This window comes from Eptesicus fuscus, chromosome 12 (genome assembly GCF_027574615.1).
Source record: "Eptesicus fuscus isolate TK198812 chromosome 12, DD_ASM_mEF_20220401, whole genome shotgun sequence".
Lineage (NCBI taxonomy): Eukaryota > Metazoa > Chordata > Mammalia > Chiroptera > Vespertilionidae > Eptesicus > Eptesicus fuscus.
In genome coordinates, this window is record NC_072484.1 from 81470230 (window position 1) to 81490463 (window position 20234).

Sequence of the window (20234 nt, forward strand, 5' to 3'; positions counted from 1 at the left end):
CTATAACAGTGGAATTCTACTACCTGCTCAACCTGTCCCACCAAGTGTGAATGTGCGAGAAACAGCAATGCAGGCAACACTAACGAGTAAGAGGCAAAGGATGGAAAGCAACTTCTCATCTGATGGATGAGAAATCTGAGGCCAAGGGAGCATCGACCCCTTCGTACATTATATGCACAGCATTACTGCTAAGTATTCTGACCTCGGCTTTATAAGTGAGGATTTGGAGCCTCAGAAGCTTATGTGTTCGGCTCAAGAAGTCAACATCTGGCCAGTAGCCAGCCAGGAGTGAAGTCCTAATGTGGACTTAATGTGGACATGAAGCCCCCTGTTCTTAAGTGGGACACGATGCTGGGGTTACTCTATTTTCATCCAGAAAGGTTTGCATCATCTGTGCACAAGGGAGGACAAAGCGTCTAGGAAAAGGAGAAAGAACCCTTTTTAGCTTTAGTGCTATTGCTTCTGTTACTCTAATCAAGAGAGGTCCAAATGCACTCAGGGCCCCACCCCCAAGGCCACAAAGAGCCTGTGTGCACAGCGCAGACAGACAGATTTCCAGATCCTCCCTTGGAGCCCCTTCCTCTCCACCCTCCCGGTGCCGCTCCGTGGGATGAAGTGAGGAGCACGTGCTTTCTCCAGGGCTTGCTTCTGTGTAGCCAAGGGAGGGCACCTGTCACACCCACAGCCCAGCCAGCATCTGGTCATCAGGACAACTTACTCTTCAGTGTTGCATTGCTATCACTGGGCAGAAGCTCTCGGACCAACTGTCCATCATCCTTATCTTTGTCCAACCACCTGGTGGGCAAATGAGGGGCTGTTAGCCCTTTGAGGGGATCAGGCAGACAACCAACCATCACACAATTTATGCAGAGTCACCAGGGAGGCCAGCAAAGGAAACTTGTTCCACTAGAGCTAGAACAAAGGATCCCAACCCAGACTGGCGAGGGAGGACTGCCCAGAGGAGGTGATATTTGGCTGAGATGGCAAGGAGGACCAGGAGTTATCCAGAGGACCAGGAGTTATCCAGAGGAAAAGGAGGTACATTCCAGAAGGAACAACTTAGGCTGGGATAAGCTGACCGAAGGCCAGTATGGATGGAATGCAGCGAGTAAAGGGTAGGTGCTGGCAGATGAGCCTGGAGAGGTGGAAGGGTCACTGGATGTGGGACTTTGGCAATTATGGTAAACAAGTTTGTCCTAAACGCCATAAACACCTGGGACATCGCTATCATCAAAACAACCACCTTTTTCCTGAGAGCTCACCTTGTGTGTGCACTGTGCTAAGGGCTCTGGGGTGAGGAGAAGACAGAGGAGATAACTGAGACACAGCCCAGCCCTTTGAGGACCTACAGTCTGGTTAAGAAGACAGGGTAGACTGGCGGAGGCACTGAAGACAGGGAGGGATGTTAGATCAAAGTAACCGCAACAGGAATTCAGGGAAAGGAGAAAGGGTCAAGGTGAAGGGACTTTAATCTGAGTCCTCAAGGGTGGGCGAGATTTGCCAACAAGGAGGACCTGAGGGCTGGGGCTGGATAACTGTGACTCATCAACCAGCTACCGTGGGCTGTGGACCCAGCTCTCTGCTGGTCGTCGGCCAGCAAAGACACTGGGCGAATTCATCCAAAAAGCACTGTTCCCTCTGAGCACGGAGACCCACCTGAGAACTCAGACAATCTACAAGCACAGGTTGTCTCGGCCCCAGTGCTCAAGATGGTCTGTGATACGGGACGATGGGCAGAAGAGACATCCTTGTTGTTCTCCAGGGCAACAAAGAAACCAAGATACTTGCGTCTTGACCAAGTGTGTCTCCATGTGCCTGTGTAATCTCTTGTAATAGTAACAGTGGCTACATTTTGAAGACTCTAGAGATCTTTGCGATGGACACAAAAGTTTCAGTGGCCTGCCATCGCTGGGAAACTGCTCTTCCTGGGCTCCTGGGGTGTGTCTGTGTGTGTGTGCGCGCGCACCTGAGTGCATGTGTGTGCATGGACAGGGAAAGAGTAGTGCATTCACGGCTGGGCTGTCCCAGTGCAGCCCCAGAAGCTTGGGCCAGCCCCAATGAGCTCAGACACGCAGCACCTCATCCACAGGTGCAGGACTAGCCTGGACCCGGGACTTGCAAAGACCCGCCATCCTAAGCCTCAAATTAAGCTCACTATCTACACCTCCCAGACGTTGCTACTGGTGAGTGTCAGGGGCCAACTTGACAGCACAAATAAGACCCATGAATATTGCTCTTTGTTTTTAAAATGTCTCTATCAGGAACTTCTAGAAGTCAGTGGGAGCCCAAACTGGCTACAAAAAAAATCCAAATACTTAAGGAAAAAAAGAAAGAAACTTTACCTCATTGGTAAGCTGGGGAAAGGAAATTAAAACAAAGTAAGGTGTCTTGAAAGATATTACCAGGCAAGAGATGTGTTGGAAGGCTATCCAAATAAAAAATAAACACCTTTGATTCAAAAGTTTGATTCAGCATGTAACTCTCTAACTCTCAGTTGAATTCTGAAATTGTCACATTTCAACATGAAAAAAATGCTGACATCTTAGAACTTAAGCACATATGCTAGCACCACACAGGGACACTGGTGTGCCATCTATCACCTGTGGGGTGGGGATGGGCCTAGCACCATCAGCAGGGCCATCTCTTTCTGCACCGACTACTTCCCTACGCCACTGTTTTGCTCCCTGGTCCTGCTGTAGGGCTGTGTCTTCCCAGAACTGGGGCCCATAACCTAAGCTGGGAAACTAAAAGCAGGCAGGACCCCGTACCTGAGACACGGGAACTCCACATTGTCGCTCTCAGGCTGTCCCTCCTCTCTCACCAGCACCCGGTCCAGGAACCAGCCTTTGCCCCCGCCTATGCCTGTGTGTCTGATCCTCACCCGCCTCACCTTCCGCATGGTGACCGACTCAATGGTGAACTCATCGGCCTTCAGAGGGGGAGGACAGGGAGGACAGTGAGGCCAGTGAGACGGTGTTCCCCTGGGACCCAACACCAAGGGGGAGATACAGCAAAGCCAGAGCCCCAGCTGGATGGTCCTTGAGCCCATAGGTGTCAGGCATGGTAGGTCCCCGCTCCCTTCACCCGGAGCAAGCCTCTTAGATGGCTCAGTACCAGCCGTCAGCGGTGCTTGGCAGAGCAGATCAGAGCAGATCAGAGCGGGGAGTGGAAATGGGGGTGGTGAGGGTGAGGGCGGGGAGGGGTGGTGGCTCATTGTTGCAACTCACGTTGCCTTTCTGAAACATCTCGTCATTATTCTTGCAGTTGTACAGCAGCCGCTCCCCCGTGTCCCCCACGTCACCATAAAGGCAGAGGTAGACGCTGGCATCTGTCCCGGCATCTCGGAGGTCCCCGGTGCATACGGTCACACGGTGCCGGGCCACTATGGGCAGAGAGAAGGGACACCACTGGCTGACAGCCCCTGCCCCCCTCCCCACACCGGCCCTGCTGCTCCCCACCTCTAAGCATGGCCTCCTCCTCTCTACCCAGCTCTCATCTGCGCTGACCTTGCTCCTCCCCCAGCTATCAAATCCCATCTCATACCACCCCAGTCCCTGCAAACCTGCAAATCCTTGTCCCAGACAGACCAGAGGTTCCCACTTTCAGTCCATCATCAGCATGGGAAACTTATACAAATTCAGGTTCTTGAGCCACACTCCAGGCCTCCTAGGTCTTAGTTTCCAGAGGTGGGACCCCTAAGACTGCATTGTTTGCAAGCTCCCTGGGGCTGGCATTGCAGTGTTTGGGGACCTCAGGTCTCATGCCAACATTTTGGCATTTAATTCCATCCAACCCAGGTCCACCTCCTTCATGCCTCATTCACGATCTCATTGCACACCACAACCTCACTTTTCACTTAAAACAATATCTGTTTCCTGAACCTGGTAGGTGTGAGGTGCCATAATTAGTACAAGAATTCAGCAGTGAGCAAGACAGATGACTCCTGCTGCCATGGGTGAAAGTGGAAGAGTGGAGAGGAGAGATGAACAGTAAAATCATAAACAAATTATGAGCAGGAAAATGTCTGAGTTACATCTGTAACGAAGATTACATAACAGAGTGATGCCACAGAGTGCAATGGAGAAATAATTGCCTTGTTTTCAAAGAAAATACTACTGAATGTGAGCAGGCAGGGTATAGTCACTGACCCAGGAGGCAAGAGACCTTGTTCTCTGTCCAACTCTGTCTACGCAATGGAGAATCAGGGCAAGTCTTCCTCAGTTTCCTTATCTGCATGAGGCTATTTTAAGGGCTCTTGAACACAAATATTCTATAGCTATACATTTTAATTAAAAGTGAAGAAGAACCACAAAATAGTGCTACTTATGTATAAGGGCTACTAGAACTATGAGTGACATCATTGTCTATATATTCTTTTTTTTTTAAATATATTTTTTTATTGATTTTTTACAGAGAGGAAGGGAGGAGAGGGATAGAGTTAGAAACATCGATGAGAGAGAAACATCGATCAGCTGCCTCCTGCACACCTCCTACTGGGGATATGCCCACAACCAAGGTACATGCCCTTGATCGGAATTGAACCTGGGACCCTTCAGTCCACAGGCCGATGCTCTATCCACTGAGCCAAACCAGCTAGAGCTGTCTATATATTCTTAACTTTAATGCTACTTTACTACTAACAAATCTACCATGAGTATACCAAATAAGTTAATTATATTAACTGCCAATTCTGATCAATTGCTAATGTCTGCTTGGATGCTATTTGAGGGCTATGAAGCTCATTTCAGACTCAACAGCATGGAATGCTGTGATCGCTCAGTAATGTCTGCCAAGGAAAAGGACAGGAGATGTTCTGTGTATTTGCCAACATGTAACCTAGAGGCAAAATGGTCTCCCTTTACCCCTTTGAATGTGGATACTGGACTCCAGATTAAAAGCTTTGTCCCTCCCCTATTAGCCTTAAATAGAAATAGAGGACCCATCAGGAGCACCCAAGCATGGCTACCAGATCCAGCCTTCCATTTTGGGGAGCATCTTGTACATAATTTGAAGAGGATGTTTCCTTTCATTTCAGGGATGCTCTAGAGCAAGCATGTCAAACTCACATGCCTCGTTTATTTAGAGAAATATTGTTCAGTGCAGATTCTTCTCATCCCCTCACAATCAACTGAAAGGCCCATGAATCTCCCCTCCATCCCCCACACCCATCACCACAGAGCTCTGGCACCAGGCCTTGAAGATGACTCCTTCAAGATGGTCTTGAGGCTGGACCTCTAAATCCTCCCTGGCATTCACAGGGAGCCTGATGATGCGCAGTGGACAAGACTACTAGCTCATTGGCCAGACCCTCATTGGCACACCAAGCAGAGGCTCCACTGCCTCCCCCAGATGGACAGCTGGTGAGCACTTACTGCCCATTATCCTCCGCACTGTTGGGCCCTCTGCAGTCATCTCCCTCACAGTCTCATTGTCATCCTCAAAGGCATCCAGCCAGCGATTGCAGTTGAAGTTATATTTGTCCTTGGTCAGAGTGTTCATCAAGGTCATCTGGAATGAAATCCTGGGGTGAGCAAGTGGGTGTGCCAAAGATATTTATCCATGCCCTGTGGTCCTTGTGCTGCTATCTGATCTCAAGGAGGCCAAGGCCATTACCTAGAGATGACTCTTGTGGAAGGTAGAGTGCCAGTTTAATACATACCCTTTGGGTCCTCTGAGACTTACATTTGCCTAGCAGCCAGGTGCTGGGGCAGAATGCAAGGTAAGACTGCACACCTGAGCATTTTCTTAGTCTACTTTGTAAGTCCACGCCACATCAGGAAGTCCCTGTGTGCTATGTCCAAATTCATGTCTCACTGTAACCCTTTCCCACCCTCACTACAAACATATACAAAGCAAATTGATGTGACAGGTTCATCAGAAAGGGACCATTCTGGCTCCTCTCCCAACCACCTCCCAATCCCCAAGATGGTGCATCTCACCTTTTCTAAATGCCATCCAGAGCCAGGAGTCATTCCATCATGCCATGCCCGAACCTTGTAAAACCTGCCGAGATCCGGGAGCTCAAACTACAGTGAGAAATAACAAGGTTTCAGTGGGCACAACCAAGTGAAATGTGTTTATCCTCATAGCTGACCCCCTGCCAAGAGAGAACCTGCTTTGGGCTGTTTCTTTATCAACAAGGATGGATTTGCTTCAATCCACCCTCATATAGTGTATCCTCTCATGCCCTTGTAACCAGAGGGTGAGGTAGCCATGTACAGCTAGGGTTCAGTCTGAGCTGGTGAAATGGAACAAAAATAACTGACCCACAGTAGGATCCAGACTAAAGAAAATCTTCCAAGCAGTGAACTTCCAGGAACAAAATCCAGATGGCAGCCCTGCAAATTAGTACAAGCCCACAGCCCCCGAGCTCTGCTGGGCATTGAAACAGACAAAAAGATCAATACAGCAGCCATGCCCTTTCCCTAGGGGCTTGCAGTCTAGCCAGGAAGACAAACACAGAAAGAGCAATGAACTGAGTGGTATAATAGCGGCACCGGTAGGGTGCTCTGAGAAGAGAGCAGCAAATTACAAAGTATTCTTACCTAAAGGTCAGAGCTGCACTTCTGCTGGCAAAACAAGCCTTGCTCTAGTTATATATGTATCTATACGGGAAATTTAAAGGTGAATTTCTTTGAAAATGTTCTAAAATTGTCACTCCCTTAAATTTGCTCCTCACTCTCTAATTCAGTCCAGATCGGGTGGTTTGACACTAACTGGCTTCAGGATCTCTGGGTTCCCGGATGCTCACAACCATTCCACACTTGCCTCTTCCCCCAGGCTTGGTTCTGGACTGTCTGATTCAGACGAAGGGCCAGAGCTAAACCACACCCCATTTAATGCATTATCCATAGATCAAATTTGGCACTCCTCATAGGGACCTCAAGTCTCCATTGAACCTTTGTGTCTTCACACTTCACCCAACCCTGCCTCATAAAACCAGAATCCCATGACAAATGCCTCTTACGCCCCTTCCTCCTTCCTCCCTCCCACCCTGTCACACTTCTCTCCTACCCTAAACTTCTCAATTATGCCTGGTCTTAACCACTTGTTGTTAGGGTTCAGGAGAAGCGCATCCGTCCGCCCCTTCTTCCCATAAATCTGGATGTAGATGGGAGTGTTGGTACCAGCTTTCTTTAAGTCCGTCGTCCAGACCCACAGGGACCAAGCAAATTCTGCAGAGACAGGTCAAGTTGCACCAAAAACTTTAATAAGCAAAGAGATTTCCATGGTACCGGATGGGAAGAGGAGCAAATCAAAGGTGATCAGGACTGAAGCACAGGTTATGCATAGATGTGTCCCACTCTCACAAAGCCCATTGTAACAAGTGCCAATTTTAGGCAGCCGGGGATTCCTTGATATTTGAAAGACGGTGCCTAATGTTCCTTTAATGGAGGAAGCGCGGCAGTGCGCTTTACATAGGGAGAAGGGTCAACTCCACCCACCTATGTCCAGTGCATTCAGAATGCACAGTGTTGAGCCATTCATCTAGCCCACATGGCAGCTTATTCAACTTGGGGACACCAGAGTACCAGCCTTGGTGGCAGGTGTGACCCTGAAGACCTAAGCTTTCTGGGGGACCCTTATCTTCCTTTCCAGAGGAGAATTGAAAAGTAGAGTGGACCCCCTTGAAGCTCTTGCCCAGGGGTCTGATGCCCTGGCCTCTCCTGCCCCTGCCTGGGGGGATGCCAGGCTCTGGGCCCTTCCACCTACTTTTCAGCCTCTTCTTCCTGAGAGACACCATCTCATAGAGCTGCCTCTCAATCAGCCCATCCATCTTCTTCTCATCCAGCCAGTTGCTGCAAGGGAAGGTCTGCTGGATGCCGGTGAAGGGGCACAGAATCACCACCTGGGGGAGCAGACCACACGTTTGGACTGGCTTGCAATGCTCAGCAGCCTCCTCAGCCCCACGTTTAGGTTCATCTGCATTAGGACCTTCAAGGAATGTACTTTCTTCCCATTGCTTGTCTCATTTTAGATCAAGAAAGACCTCTTCCAAGAAGTCTTCCCAAATAGGTATTCATCCATCCTCCAACTTACCAGCCCATATGTCAAACCTTTTCCTCTATACTCAATAACCTCTTTACATACTGTATTTCCTTAAGCACATTGTAAAATCTCACTCTGAACCAAAGTAACTTGGATACTAAATTAATTCCCTGTATTTGTCTTGTAAAATAAAAAAAAAAAAGATCAATCACATGAAAGGTAGTTAATATCTGGAATTTAATACAAAAACTAACTGCCCTCTTCTGGACTTGAGCTTCATTCAACCTTTTCTCCTACACCCTCTCCATCTGAACCCGCATTCCAAACTCATGTTTTAGAACATGGAAGTCTACGTAGCCCAGGCCACTCACACTATAAATGTTCAAAGGAAAGTTCCTGGAACACTCCAAAAATCTTCTATCAACATACACTGAGACAAAACTCATAATCCTATATGCTTTTTTGGGAGAGAGAGAGAATTATATGACTGGGGAAGGACACAGGAGTTTCAAGAGCATTGAGACTATTCTATTTCTTAAGTTGGGTGGTAGACAAAATTGACTTTGGTTTTATCTCACTTTGTTATACATATATTTTTAAAGCATGAGTATCCACAATACAAACATATATTTAAAAATACGTGTTGATTGAGAGATTTATAAACTGAAGCAAAATGCCACACCAGGAATCAGGATAGTCTACAACCACCGACAGAGCACATTTGGATCCCCTACTCTGTGTCTGGCCCTTGGATGCATGTACAAAACAGTCCCGTTCCTGACCATCCTCAAGACAAGGTGAATGGGCAAGTTTCCATCCAAAATGCCCAGTGAAAGGCATTGCCCCCGTTGCTCTGTTACTGACCCAAAGAAAGTAGGAAGCAGGAAGCATGTTAGAGTTAGTTCATATTTAAAAGTTAAAGAAGAGAAGGCGCATCCCTTACCTTCTCACAGTACCAGCCTCTGTTGACGCCAACATTTCCGTGCCCAATGGAGACCCGGCTAAGGGGGCTGAGGAGGACAGCCAGCTCGATGTGGAAGATGTCTGTGCGGGCACGGTCAAACACACCACCCTCCAGGAAGATTTTTCCACTGTTCTTATTCCCTTTGGCCCCGTACATGACCAAATAGATTTTGGATTTGGTCCCAGCCCCCCGTAAATCCCCAGTGAAGATGGTGACGATGTATGAGATTGCTGGTGTGGAAACAAGAGGGGAAAGAAGAGGGTTCAGTGCCTGCTGGTTACAATATCATGCCCACCTTCCCCCTCCCTGGCCACCATCTCCCCAGGTCTCCCTCTTCCATACATCCTTAATCCCCTGGTCCATTCCCCAGATGACACCCAGTGCCGCTCTCAACCTCACTTCCTCTCTTTCAGAGTTTGTGTGTCAGTGTATCTGCGTCTAGGAATAAACGGCCGGTATTATGACAGGAAGCTGCCAGCCCTAATCACAGGAAACTAACAGAGTAGGAGGAACTTGGGCTAGCTAAGAATAGTACTTCTTATTAATGCTAATTATCATGTGCAGATTCTTAATAGCTGCCGGATGAGTTCTGCTATGTCTAATTTAATTGTAATAGTCAACTCCATTAATAGAGATTTATGTTCAGGGCTATCTTACTCATTTAGTTTGCTCTCTTGTTCATCACTTAAAAATATAACTTTTAATAGAGGGCACTATGTGGCCTGGGCTACATAGACTTCCATGTTCTAAAACATGAGTTTGGAATGCGGGTTCAGATGGAGAGGGTGTAGGAGAAAAGGTTGAATGAAGCTCAAGTCCAGAAGAGGGCAGTTAGTTTTTGTATTAAATTCCAGATGTGAGGGGAAATTGAGGCAGGAAGAGAACATTGTGGGGTTCTGGTCAGTCGGGAGGCAGTCTGAGGACTTGGGGTTCTGGGGAAGAGCCAGCAAGGGAAGATTAAACTCTAAGATGGGGCAGAGTAAGAGAAAACACTGAAGATGGACAACTGGACAGGTCTGGTCTCCTTCATTCATTCTGTCCTAGAGTCTAAGGCAATGGCATATTAGTCCTTGTTAATTCCCTCACCTACCCTGGCCCCACCTTACCCCCAGCTTCACCCTTTGGCCCCAGAGAAATAAAAATCCCAAACTTATTTGGGGGCTAACATGTGCAACTACATAGAGGCATTATTCATTAATACATTTACACCTTCTTTTGCTCAACAGACATTTATTGAGTGCTTATGATATGCCAGGTATTGGGAGAATATGAGGATAAAAAAGAGTGGCCACTGCCCTAAAACAGTGGGTCTCCAGCTTTACTACCCAAAATACATACACGGATGCTGTTCTCACACGAGACATACTCCCTCGACTTGGGTTGCCAGCCTCTGACTGCCATTTCTCATTTTCCTCTACTACTGGAGGCAAGTAATGGCATCCTGGTTACAGAGGTAATGTTAAATCTGTGCTAATGTATGTTTTTAGGTAAATAATTTGTGAACTCGAGTTACAAATGACTTGTGCAACAAAGGTCAGGCCAGGCCAAGGTGCCACAGCGCTGGAGCAGAGAAGTTCATGGTGCCCTGAACAAAGACGGGAGGAATTGTCCTGTGTAGAGGAGGTGGGCAGGGTTCAGAGGAAGTGACTGGAAGCAGAAACTTGGGAAGCACAAAGTAGAGAAATGGCATTACAGGCTGAGAAGAAGGCATACTCCAAAGGTAAAGAGAGGGCAAGAAAAAGGGAGGGCAGAGAGAAGCTGTGGGGGAGGTGGGGAGAATGGGGAGAGGGTGCAGGTACAGGAAAGAGTGAAAGGTATGCAAAGGAGGTGGAGGAGATGGAGGGTGTGTGGAAGTGGTGGGAGAAGCTGTTGAAAGATCCTGCTAATATGGTGAACTGGAGCCAGTTCGTGGAGCAATTCGAATACCACACCCCAGAACCTGGATTATCCTCTATGCAGTGGGAACCTTGGGAGGTTCTGCAACAGAGCGCATTCTCACGCGTGCATTCATTAACATAGATTTTCTGGAACTTCCACAGACTTTCATGCTTGGAGTTTCATGTTTTCCATGGAATTCACACGGTGTAGAGATTTAGGAGGTAGACCTAATCCTGGATTTGTCAGTTACCAGCTTGAGACCTTGACCAGATCTTTTAACTTCTATGTGACTCCATTTCCTCACCTGTGAAATGGGAACAATAGCAGTTCCTATATCACAGGGTCATTGTGAGGATTAAAGGAGATGAAATGGGTCAGGTGCCTAGCAGAGGGTTGGCATATAGTAAGCACTCAATATTAGGAAGAGTTAAAACAATGTCCTTATACATGCCCACATGTATCAGGAGTTCTGGCTTCATCCCATGGGTGACTTCTTTTGCCCTGAGCAGTCAGTGTCTGCTGAGGGGCATCTCTCCATTGCCTCTGACATCAGCAGAGCCCCAGACTGCAGCTCAGAGAAACAGAACGCTTTCAAGAGCAGGAGAAATGTTCTTGGAAGACCCAGTTGGCTCCCACTTGATTGCAGTCCTCCAGGCTCACAGATGAGAACACTGAGCCTCAGGCAGAAAGCAAACTATTAGCCAATGGAGCCTCCTCTTTCTTTGTTTCTACCTGTGGTCTCAGCTCCACCCACTAAGATATCCCTTTGGATTTTGCCATCGTCTTCATCCAAGGCCAGCCAGCGGTTAAGAGGAAAGTCATATTTTCTTTTGTTCGCAATATCTTCAATGATGATCTAAGAAGAAGAGAGGGAAGGAATGTTAAGTGTCATTGAGGATGCACCTGGTGATCCAATCCAAATCCCCCATCCCTTGAGTGTCCTCTAAGAATACACTTCCATCTTCCTAGTGGCCCACAGAAAACTCATCACAAGGACACAGCTGTGGCCTGGAAAACTTTGCAAAATGTTGAGAGTCACATAGGGATGCCTGGCAAGTGACCCTACTTGAATTACTGAGCCACTGTTCCCTCCTCTGCTGCAGATCATTTTTTAAAAAATTGAATGCAAGACACTTGGCAGTATGTGCCCTGTGAGATGGGTGTGAGAGCTGGAAGCCTGGAATTGCAGACAGCAAGGTCATCACCTTCCTTACCTGAGGAAGGTTGGGATTCCAACCTTGGTGAGAAGCAGAGTCTATGCAGAAGGAACTGAAAGCCTCAAATCAGGCACCCAAAAGCTTAAGATCTGGTGATCAGGTTAGAAAATGCCAGCCATGGACAGTGAGGCTGGTGGAATTGGCCACTGATGAGGCTTCCTGTGGGGGACTCACCTGTGAGCTGGGTTGGCGAGGTGAGATAAGGTGACTTCTAGAGATTACCAAGGAGCTGAGGAGCCTTTCCCAAATGTCCTGAGAAGACCCTGTTGAAAACTGCCTCTAACATAAGTGGAATAGTCAATAACTGTGTCCTCCAGTCATAGCACTGTGCAGGCAGAAGATCTGGTGACAGACAGGCCTGGAAAGTAACAATGTCTGCCCGGGTATTCCCAAGACTGCCCGAGAGAGGGGGGCTCTGATTTTCAATGAAAACTCACTTCCTAAGATCCAAGTGTCTGCAGGGCAGAAACAGGGCACACATGGGGCTGCCTGAAGGCATCTCACCTTGCTTTAATCCGGTGTTCATCAAAGAACCTTTGAGTCTAAGCGCTGGCCTCCTGAGGACTCCGCCCACCAGACAGGAACCGGGGCCTGAGTCAGTGACTGGAACCAGCCATCCCACCAGGCTTCTCTCCCCAGACAAGCCAACTTTCAGGCCTCAGTTTATAATTAGTCCCTTGTGAGTTTGGTTGGTGTGAGTCATCCCCAGAGCCTGCTGATTTGATTGAAGGTCTGTACTTTTAAAGCTGAGTGGCTGTGGCACTGCCCAGAGGGGTTCTGCCACGAGAGTCCAGCCTCTCCCAACTCATCAATTTGCACACTTTCGTAGCTTTCATCTCCCAGGGTTGGGGTAGATTGGGGGAGTCACTGACAAGGGTCTGATCCAGGTTTCAGCCTGCTTCCTAACCCCCATACCGACTCTCACAGAGTTGGGAAAGCAAGGTAAAGAAAGACAGGACTTAATTTATCAGATAAGTTGTCAAGTCTACTAGTAAACCTAGACATACAGATGCACCATCTCTGCCTTCAAATGTTCACAGACCAGTGCCAGCCAAGGTTTGAAGGGCAAGGGCAACACCCTCACAGTTCACAGAGATGTCATCAATCAAGGGCCTCGACTGGTCTGGTTTCTGATGGAAATTCCTGACTTGAGAAGTTTAGCTAATCTGAGAAATAAAATGTGCACCACTAAATATCCCTATGGGACAAAACTAGCTTGCATAGCTGAACCCAAAGGAAAGTGACATTTGAATGAATCTTATCTAATAAAAGAGAAACATACAAATTAACCATCACTCCGCTATACCCACAGCCAATCAGAGTGAGCATGCAAATTAACCCAACAAAGATGGAGGTTAATTTGCATATTCAGGCGTGGCGGAGTGAAGCCAGGGGAAGGAAGGCCTATTCTTGCACGAATATCATGCAACAGGCCTCTAGTATTCAAATAACAACCAAGGTACCAAAAAAGAAGAAGAAGAAGAAGAAGAAGAAGAAGAAGAAGAAGAAGAAGAAGAAGAAGAAGAAGAAAAGAAAAGAAAAAGAACTGCCAAAAGAGAACATAGCAGCTTCAATACTGGTGCAGCAAGTATAGAAGTCCATGAGCAGTTTAGAAATGTTCCAGATGCATACTGAAATATGGGGACAATATTTTATGACGTCTCTTGGTCCCAAAGTCTGCAATACGAGGCTGGAGGAAACTGGCACCTGGGGGATGGAAATTTTTGGAACATATCTAGCAGCAAATGGTGATGGGTATGAGGAGGGAACTGACACAAGCACTCAGGTACAGAGACTGTACAGGGCACAGAGGGTTCTCCCAAGGGCATTCTGGCCTCTGCTGATATGGGTCCTGTCTAAGCCCTGACCCCCCACTGCTTAAAGGGCCATTACCAAAGCCCCCCTCCAAGAGAGGTGTAAGCAGCTTTCTCACAAGTTGCCCAGGCACCTCTGGATTTCCGTGGAGTTCCTTTTAAGAATTCAGGACATGCCTTTGCTAACAGAATGAAATGGTGGTATTCCCTCCAGACCACTGCTCCATGGATTCTGCTGTTATGGCAGGGATCATTGCAAAATAAGGCGGGAGAGACAGAAGCACCCTTCACCATGAACAATAGAAGTGCACACCTGGAAAGAGAGTGTGTCTGTGTGTGTGCCAGACAGACAGACAGGAGCAGAAGCAATGATCGAATAAACAAACAAGAGCTATTTCCCCTGCGGAGGAATATTCTCCACGTGCAGACTGCAGACCAGCCCACAGATGATGCTGGCCTTCCATGAGGCGACAAAGACCAGGAGTCATGCGTACAGCAGAGTCACAAGGCAAGACCACCAGGTTAAAAAAGCCAAGACAGATAAACGACCCCCCGAACAAGAGAAACAAAAGATGAAGCTGCTAAGCGAGGATCACTTCTTTGTCACTTCCTTCCAGACGGTTCACAGATACGTCAAACAGATCCGGGGCCTCAGGGCCTTCGTGTCCTCCCTGGCAGGGTAAACACGTCTCCAATACATGGAGTTGGTCTTGGAGTCAATACATTTTCAATTGATGTGGAATGTCAACTATGATTCATAGCAGCTCTCTCTCCTCAATATTGGAATAACTTTCACCAATTTCACATAAATAAGCTGATTGGGGCAGACGCCCATTCTGTGCATAGCAACTGGGTGGTTTAAGGGTCTCCTGCCTCCCCGCCCCATGCTCAAGCACCTGAGATGTGGATAACCTGAGTGACCCACAGTGCACCCTCCATGCACCAGCATGGGGGCAGTAAAGGAACAAAAACCAGTCTCTGTTTCCAAGGAGTTTTCACTCCTTCTTTAAAAGCACATATGCCATCTCCAGTAAGCAACCATCACCACATTCCAAGAACCAATTGTGGTTTCCTTTTAGAGCTCTAAGACCAGGAGGCAAAGGACAGGTGAGTTTTTACACAGGAGAAAAAGGGAGGAAGGTCTGGAGCTGATAAACCCACTGTGAAATAAAGCTCAGCATCCAAGAGTTAGCAGAACAGACCTGGGTTCCTGGAAGAGCGAAGGAATGTTCCATGGGGGAAACTGAGGCCAGAAAAGAAAGGTGGGATCTTCTCCTACTCCCTGTCACCAGGCTGCTCTTCCCCACATGCTCTGCAGTTGATTCATCACACTGAAACACTGCCACATGTATGTAACATACCACAAATACAAGTAACTATAAGTGACTGATTTTGGTGACGTCCCTAACACTCTTGCTCCTTCCTCTCTACACTGTCTTCTTCTCCTCTAAACCACCCCCCCGCACACACACTCCCTCATTACCACCGCAGGCCACCTCACTCAATAAAGACCTGCCCTCGCCCACCTCCCTACACCACTTCTCAGTTCTCTGAGCCCTGTGCCCAGCGCAGTTCTATTCAACATCCCTGTCCCTGCAACTGATCTTCATGGCCCAGCTCCAGCAGGCCCTCCCTGACATCTCTCAGATCCCCGATCAGACACAGCGCACCCCCACAATACCTGTTTGTACCCAAGACGCTTATCTCATCTTGCTTTGCCTTAAAGCCGGGAGATTCTGTATTCTGATCTTCAAACTGGGAAACAGTCTGATCAGAACTCATGGGACCCCAGGGACAGAATGTTTGTTCACTGAAAGCTGGACTTTGCATCAAATTTTGGAACATAAGGTACAGTAAGTAACCTGCCTTACAGCAAGTAAGCAATGATTTAAGGACTTGTCCTATCTGTCTTAGAAGCAAGACCATGTTTATTATAATAGCCACAGTTGGTAGCATGGGGCCTAGGATGGAACAGTCACTCAGTAAATGTTTGTTGAATGTTGAGTATTAATTGGTGACATGAGGGCACATTGGGCTTCTCAAGGCCCCTGCAATCCACTCCCCGAGCTTCTGTCTCTCTTCCTATCAGAGGCAGTGGTGCTGGTCGAACTGACATTCCCCACAGCATGCAGCAGGCCATCTGCTCAATTCTGGAGTTGCTAACACATGGCGCAATGGGCGGAACAGACTGGGAGTCCAGAGAATTTGGGATAGTACCAGTCCTGCCACTGAACAGCTGTGGGGCCCTGAGCAAATCTCTTTACTGAAGCAGATGGACCAAGGACAGGCCCACTCGCCGAATAATGTTCCATCTTGTGACTGCTGATTTTTTGAAGTGGTTGTGTGCACGTTTGAGTCGATCACAGTTGTGGGGCAAACCAGATGTGGGGGTCAAAGCCACATGCAAAGCCTGGGGAAGGGAGGATGTCAGCCTGGGAAGGGGCAAGAGCAGGGGAAGGGATGTGTCGGTCACACCAAGGTCCATCAGCCCATCAGCTCAGGCTGAGCAACACACATGCGCGATTGACTAGGCAGAAAATAAGGGAGATGACCTATGAAGGGAATAATGATACTGGCTTTTGGATTTATCCCACCAAAGCCTTAAATACAAAGGCCACCGGAATGGTTATCATGTGAAGTCCAGCCAGCAACCTCTGGAATGGGAGTGCTGTCTGTGCGCGTGTCAAACCTGGTGATGCAGTCAATCTAACAGCCCCTTTAATTGGTGTCTCTGGGGAGCTGAGGACAAGCAGATCAATTAGAAAAAGGGAGGAAGGTCTGGAGCTGATAAACCCACTGTGAAATAAAGCTCAGCATCCAAGAGTTAGCAGAACAGACCTGGGTTCCTGGAAGAGCGAAGGAATGTTCCATGGGGGAAACTGAGGCCAGCAAAGAAAGGTGGGATCTTCTCCTACTCCCTGTCACCAGGCTGCTCTTCCCCACATGCTCTGCAGTTGATTCATCACACTGAAACACTGCCACATGTATGTAACATACCACAAATACAAGTAACTATAAGTGACTGATTTTGGTGACGTCCCTAACACTCTTTCTCCTTCCTCTCTACACTGTCTTCTTCTCCTCTAAACCACCCCCCCGCACACACACTCCCTCATTACCAACGAAGGGAGGGGCAGCCTAGAGACCAGGTGGGGGAGGCAGGAGCATAGGGCCGCTATCCCTGGCACATGGGAAAGTGGCCAGAGGTGGCCCCAAGTCTCCCCCAGCCCCGGGGTTTCAGCTTGCACCCACCTTGCCTGGGACCTCCAACCCTCATTCCTCCTTTCTCATTACACTTTATTCCTCAGGAAAATGTCTAGTAAATCCAGGCATGCTGACCTACAAAATGCTTGAATTGTTTGTATGTCTTATCCCCAGGGAACATTTTGGTTTGCTTAAGATAAAGGAATACAGGCTGTTAGGATATTTTCAGAAAAGCCAGTGAACCTTTGAGAGGAACAACCCCCCTTGGCTTTGGGGGGAGAGGTGGGGCCCTGCCTACCAGGCCCTGAACTCACCCGTGTAGATAATACAGCCCCAAATCAAATAACTGATCTCACACTGACAGTAGCCTGCTTGGCCTTTGGGTTTAAGAATTTATATGCAAATATGCATAACCCATGGACACAGATAATAGTACAGTGAAGGCCTAGCGGGGCAGAGAGGGTAGAGTGAAGGGGGTTAATGGGGGGAATAAGGAAGGACACCTGTAATACTTTCAACAATAAAGATAAATTAACAATAAAACAGTGTCTGAACAGCAAACAATAATAAGGGGGAAAGAAAGGAAAAAGGGAGGGAGGAAGAAAACATCATTCCAAAGAATGAGAAGAGCAGAACTCTTTGTGGGGGGGAAGACAATGAACCAAAATAGGCCCTGCTCCTAGATGTTTTCTGGCAAGACTTTAGAATGATAAATATGAAGAAATAATTCTGCGAGCATCCTGGCTGTGTGCGGGGCAGGGAACCCCACACAACAGGTTGTCCAAAAAGAAACAAAAGTCTGCTTGGCCTCAATGTCAGATTTCAGAAGGCAGTGGAACAAGATTTACGACCTTTCAGAGGACAAAACTGTCCTCACACTTTGCCAAGCTGCCCTTGCCTTGAGCACGAAGATAATGAGCGGCCCTGCTCTGCGGTGTGAACCTGCCTCCTCCGTGAAGCTTCGTGAGCTCACTGGTGAGTGGCCCATGCGACCATGAAGGAACCCAACCTCATGAAGTGCTGCTGCAACAACGGTGTCAAGGTCACACCTGGACTTCAGGTGCACTTTGCTGCTCCTTTCACTAAGCCTCTCCGTAGGATGAAGGAACTGGGCTTCCAGGTACTTCCCTGAGCCCCATCCTGACTGAGGTCACAAAACACACCTGCCTCCTCTCCCGCCTCTGCCCAGCGGGACAAAAACCTCCCTGAAGACACACCTCCGGCTGTGCATTGGCTCTTTGGGGTCTAGACTCCTGCCCCATTTCTTCTCTCATCCAACCAGCATTTGGCCTCCTGGCACCCTGTACAGCACCAGGATGGCTGCTCTAAGGGCCAGACAAGCCCTCTCTTTTCCAAAGGAAACTTGGCCATTCTTCGCTTCACTAATTTAGCACCCAGCCCCGTGTGAAGGGCTGGGGAGGCGCCCTCAAGGAATTTCCAGGCTAGTTATGGAGAGAAGTGTAGCAGACAGTCTAGGATGTTCACTCAACACCCATGCCAATAACCTTCTTCGTAGCCTATTTCTACTATGAATACTGGAAAGCTAGGCGCTTGATGTCCCAGTTTCCATGGCAGCCATATCGTATTTCTGGCCAATAAAATGCAGGTAGGAGTTCCAAGGCGAGTGTTACTTCTCTCACAAGAAGGAAAGGCTTGCCAGAAAGAAAAAAAAAAGTCTTTTTCCCCTTTGGTCTCCCCTTCCTGCCTGGAACACAGATAAGACCATTAGAGATTCTGCAGCCATCATATGATCATGAGGCACCACATTGGAGGATGAGAGCCACAGAGCTGAGAATGGTGATGCAGCAAGACAGCAGGTGTCTCAGAAAGAAAGCAGCTGCACTGGCCCTGAGCTGGCCACATCTGGTTTCATGTGAGATGAGAAAAAGAAGCCCCTAATTGTTTAACTCTGCACTTCAATCTTCTGATACTAGCAGCCAAATACCTTCCTAACTGATAAAAGAAGACAAATGAAGTAACAACAAAATCTCACTATCAGACAGCTTCATTTTCTATAGTCAAATTGTTATAAACTGAGGGTTTTCTGTTTCAAGAAATAAGACCTTTTTCAAAACTATATTATATATTAACCTTTTTCTATCATCTGTGATGAGCTGAAATATATTGATAGCCTCGTGACTAAAGCAACTATATGCAAAGGGCTAATAGCCCATTTTCTAAATAACCTCAAACTTCCATCAATTTCTAATATTCTTTTGGCTGTTTCTGTCTTCTATGACTCCCATTACAATTCTCAACAGTCCTACCTATTATAGTGCCTCTTTCTGCCTCTAATTTTTTGCTATTTGTTTAAATGCATATAGCAATTTTGTTAGAAAGGATTGTAAGTAAGCATTAGGCTGGGATGAGAGTCCGAGGGGGTCTTTCCATCAAAATGAAGGCAGAGCAATATAGAGCCAGGGCATGAGCTTTCCTTACAAACTTTGGACCAGATATGTTTTAGCTTCTCAGAAGCCTTGTTGTCATCTTCTTGATTTGTACCTTAACTTTGTCCTGGGTAAGTGAAATTATGAAGGACCTGAGAGTCAGAAATTTGAGGTATAAAGCAAAATGAGCCCAAAATAAGTCACAAGATTAGTTAGGGTCAAATGAACGCTCTGAGTAGGCGGGATTATAAACATTCATGGGAGGGAGAGATTCTGGTGGGCCAGAGTTAGGGGAAGCTTCCTGGCAGAGCCCCGAAGGGTGAACTGGGCTCTTTAGGAAGGTGATAACATGGACAAAGTCTTGGAGGTATGAGGAGGGCAGCATGGTTGGCCAGCAGGCTCAGGCAGAAGAGTAGAGGCAGATAGACCATGAGAGGAAAGTTAGGGCTGAAATGTAACTCTCTGAAGAGCCAGAATCCCCCTCCCAGGGCGCAAGGACCACAGACAGGTGCTGAACCCACCTTGGACAGGAACCAACCTGCAGACCCCCCCTTGTTGTTGTGGCCAACAGAGATCTTCATCAGCTGCCCCAGATCAGGGGCATCCAGTGTGAACTTGTCTTCAGCTCCCTTTTCAAAGTTGTTCTTTTCACTCTCCAGCCTCCGCTCCCCTGCATGCACGACATGCAAGAAAATTATAGCGAAGACCAGAGGAGGAGAGAGAACCGACTCCAAATCCTAATGGTCTCCCCACTGAAGGATGGTCTCCAAGGTCAACTAGG

The 20234-nt window shown here is 47.8% G+C and overlaps 1 protein-coding gene across 2 annotated transcripts in view; it reads right to left on the reverse strand.

The window, feature by feature from the left end:
• LOXHD1 (lipoxygenase homology PLAT domains 1) overlaps positions 1-20234 on the reverse strand; it is a 102880-nt gene that overhangs the window by 55322 nt on the left and 27324 nt on the right. For both annotated transcript variants that reach the window (XM_054724003.1, XM_028135951.2), the window contains exons 6-15: positions 19975-20123; positions 11564-11687; positions 8933-9183; positions 7714-7849; positions 7015-7175; positions 5940-6026; positions 5373-5508; positions 3228-3382; positions 2769-2929; positions 719-795 (exon numbers count right to left, since the gene is read on the reverse strand). In XM_054724003.1, the coding sequence (XP_054579978.1) occupies positions 719-795; positions 2769-2929; positions 3228-3382; positions 5373-5508; positions 5940-6026; positions 7015-7175; positions 7714-7849; positions 8933-9183; positions 11564-11687; positions 19975-20123 (1437 nt within the window). The remainder of the gene's footprint in view (positions 1-718; positions 796-2768; positions 2930-3227; positions 3383-5372; positions 5509-5939; positions 6027-7014; positions 7176-7713; positions 7850-8932; positions 9184-11563; positions 11688-19974; positions 20124-20234) is intronic.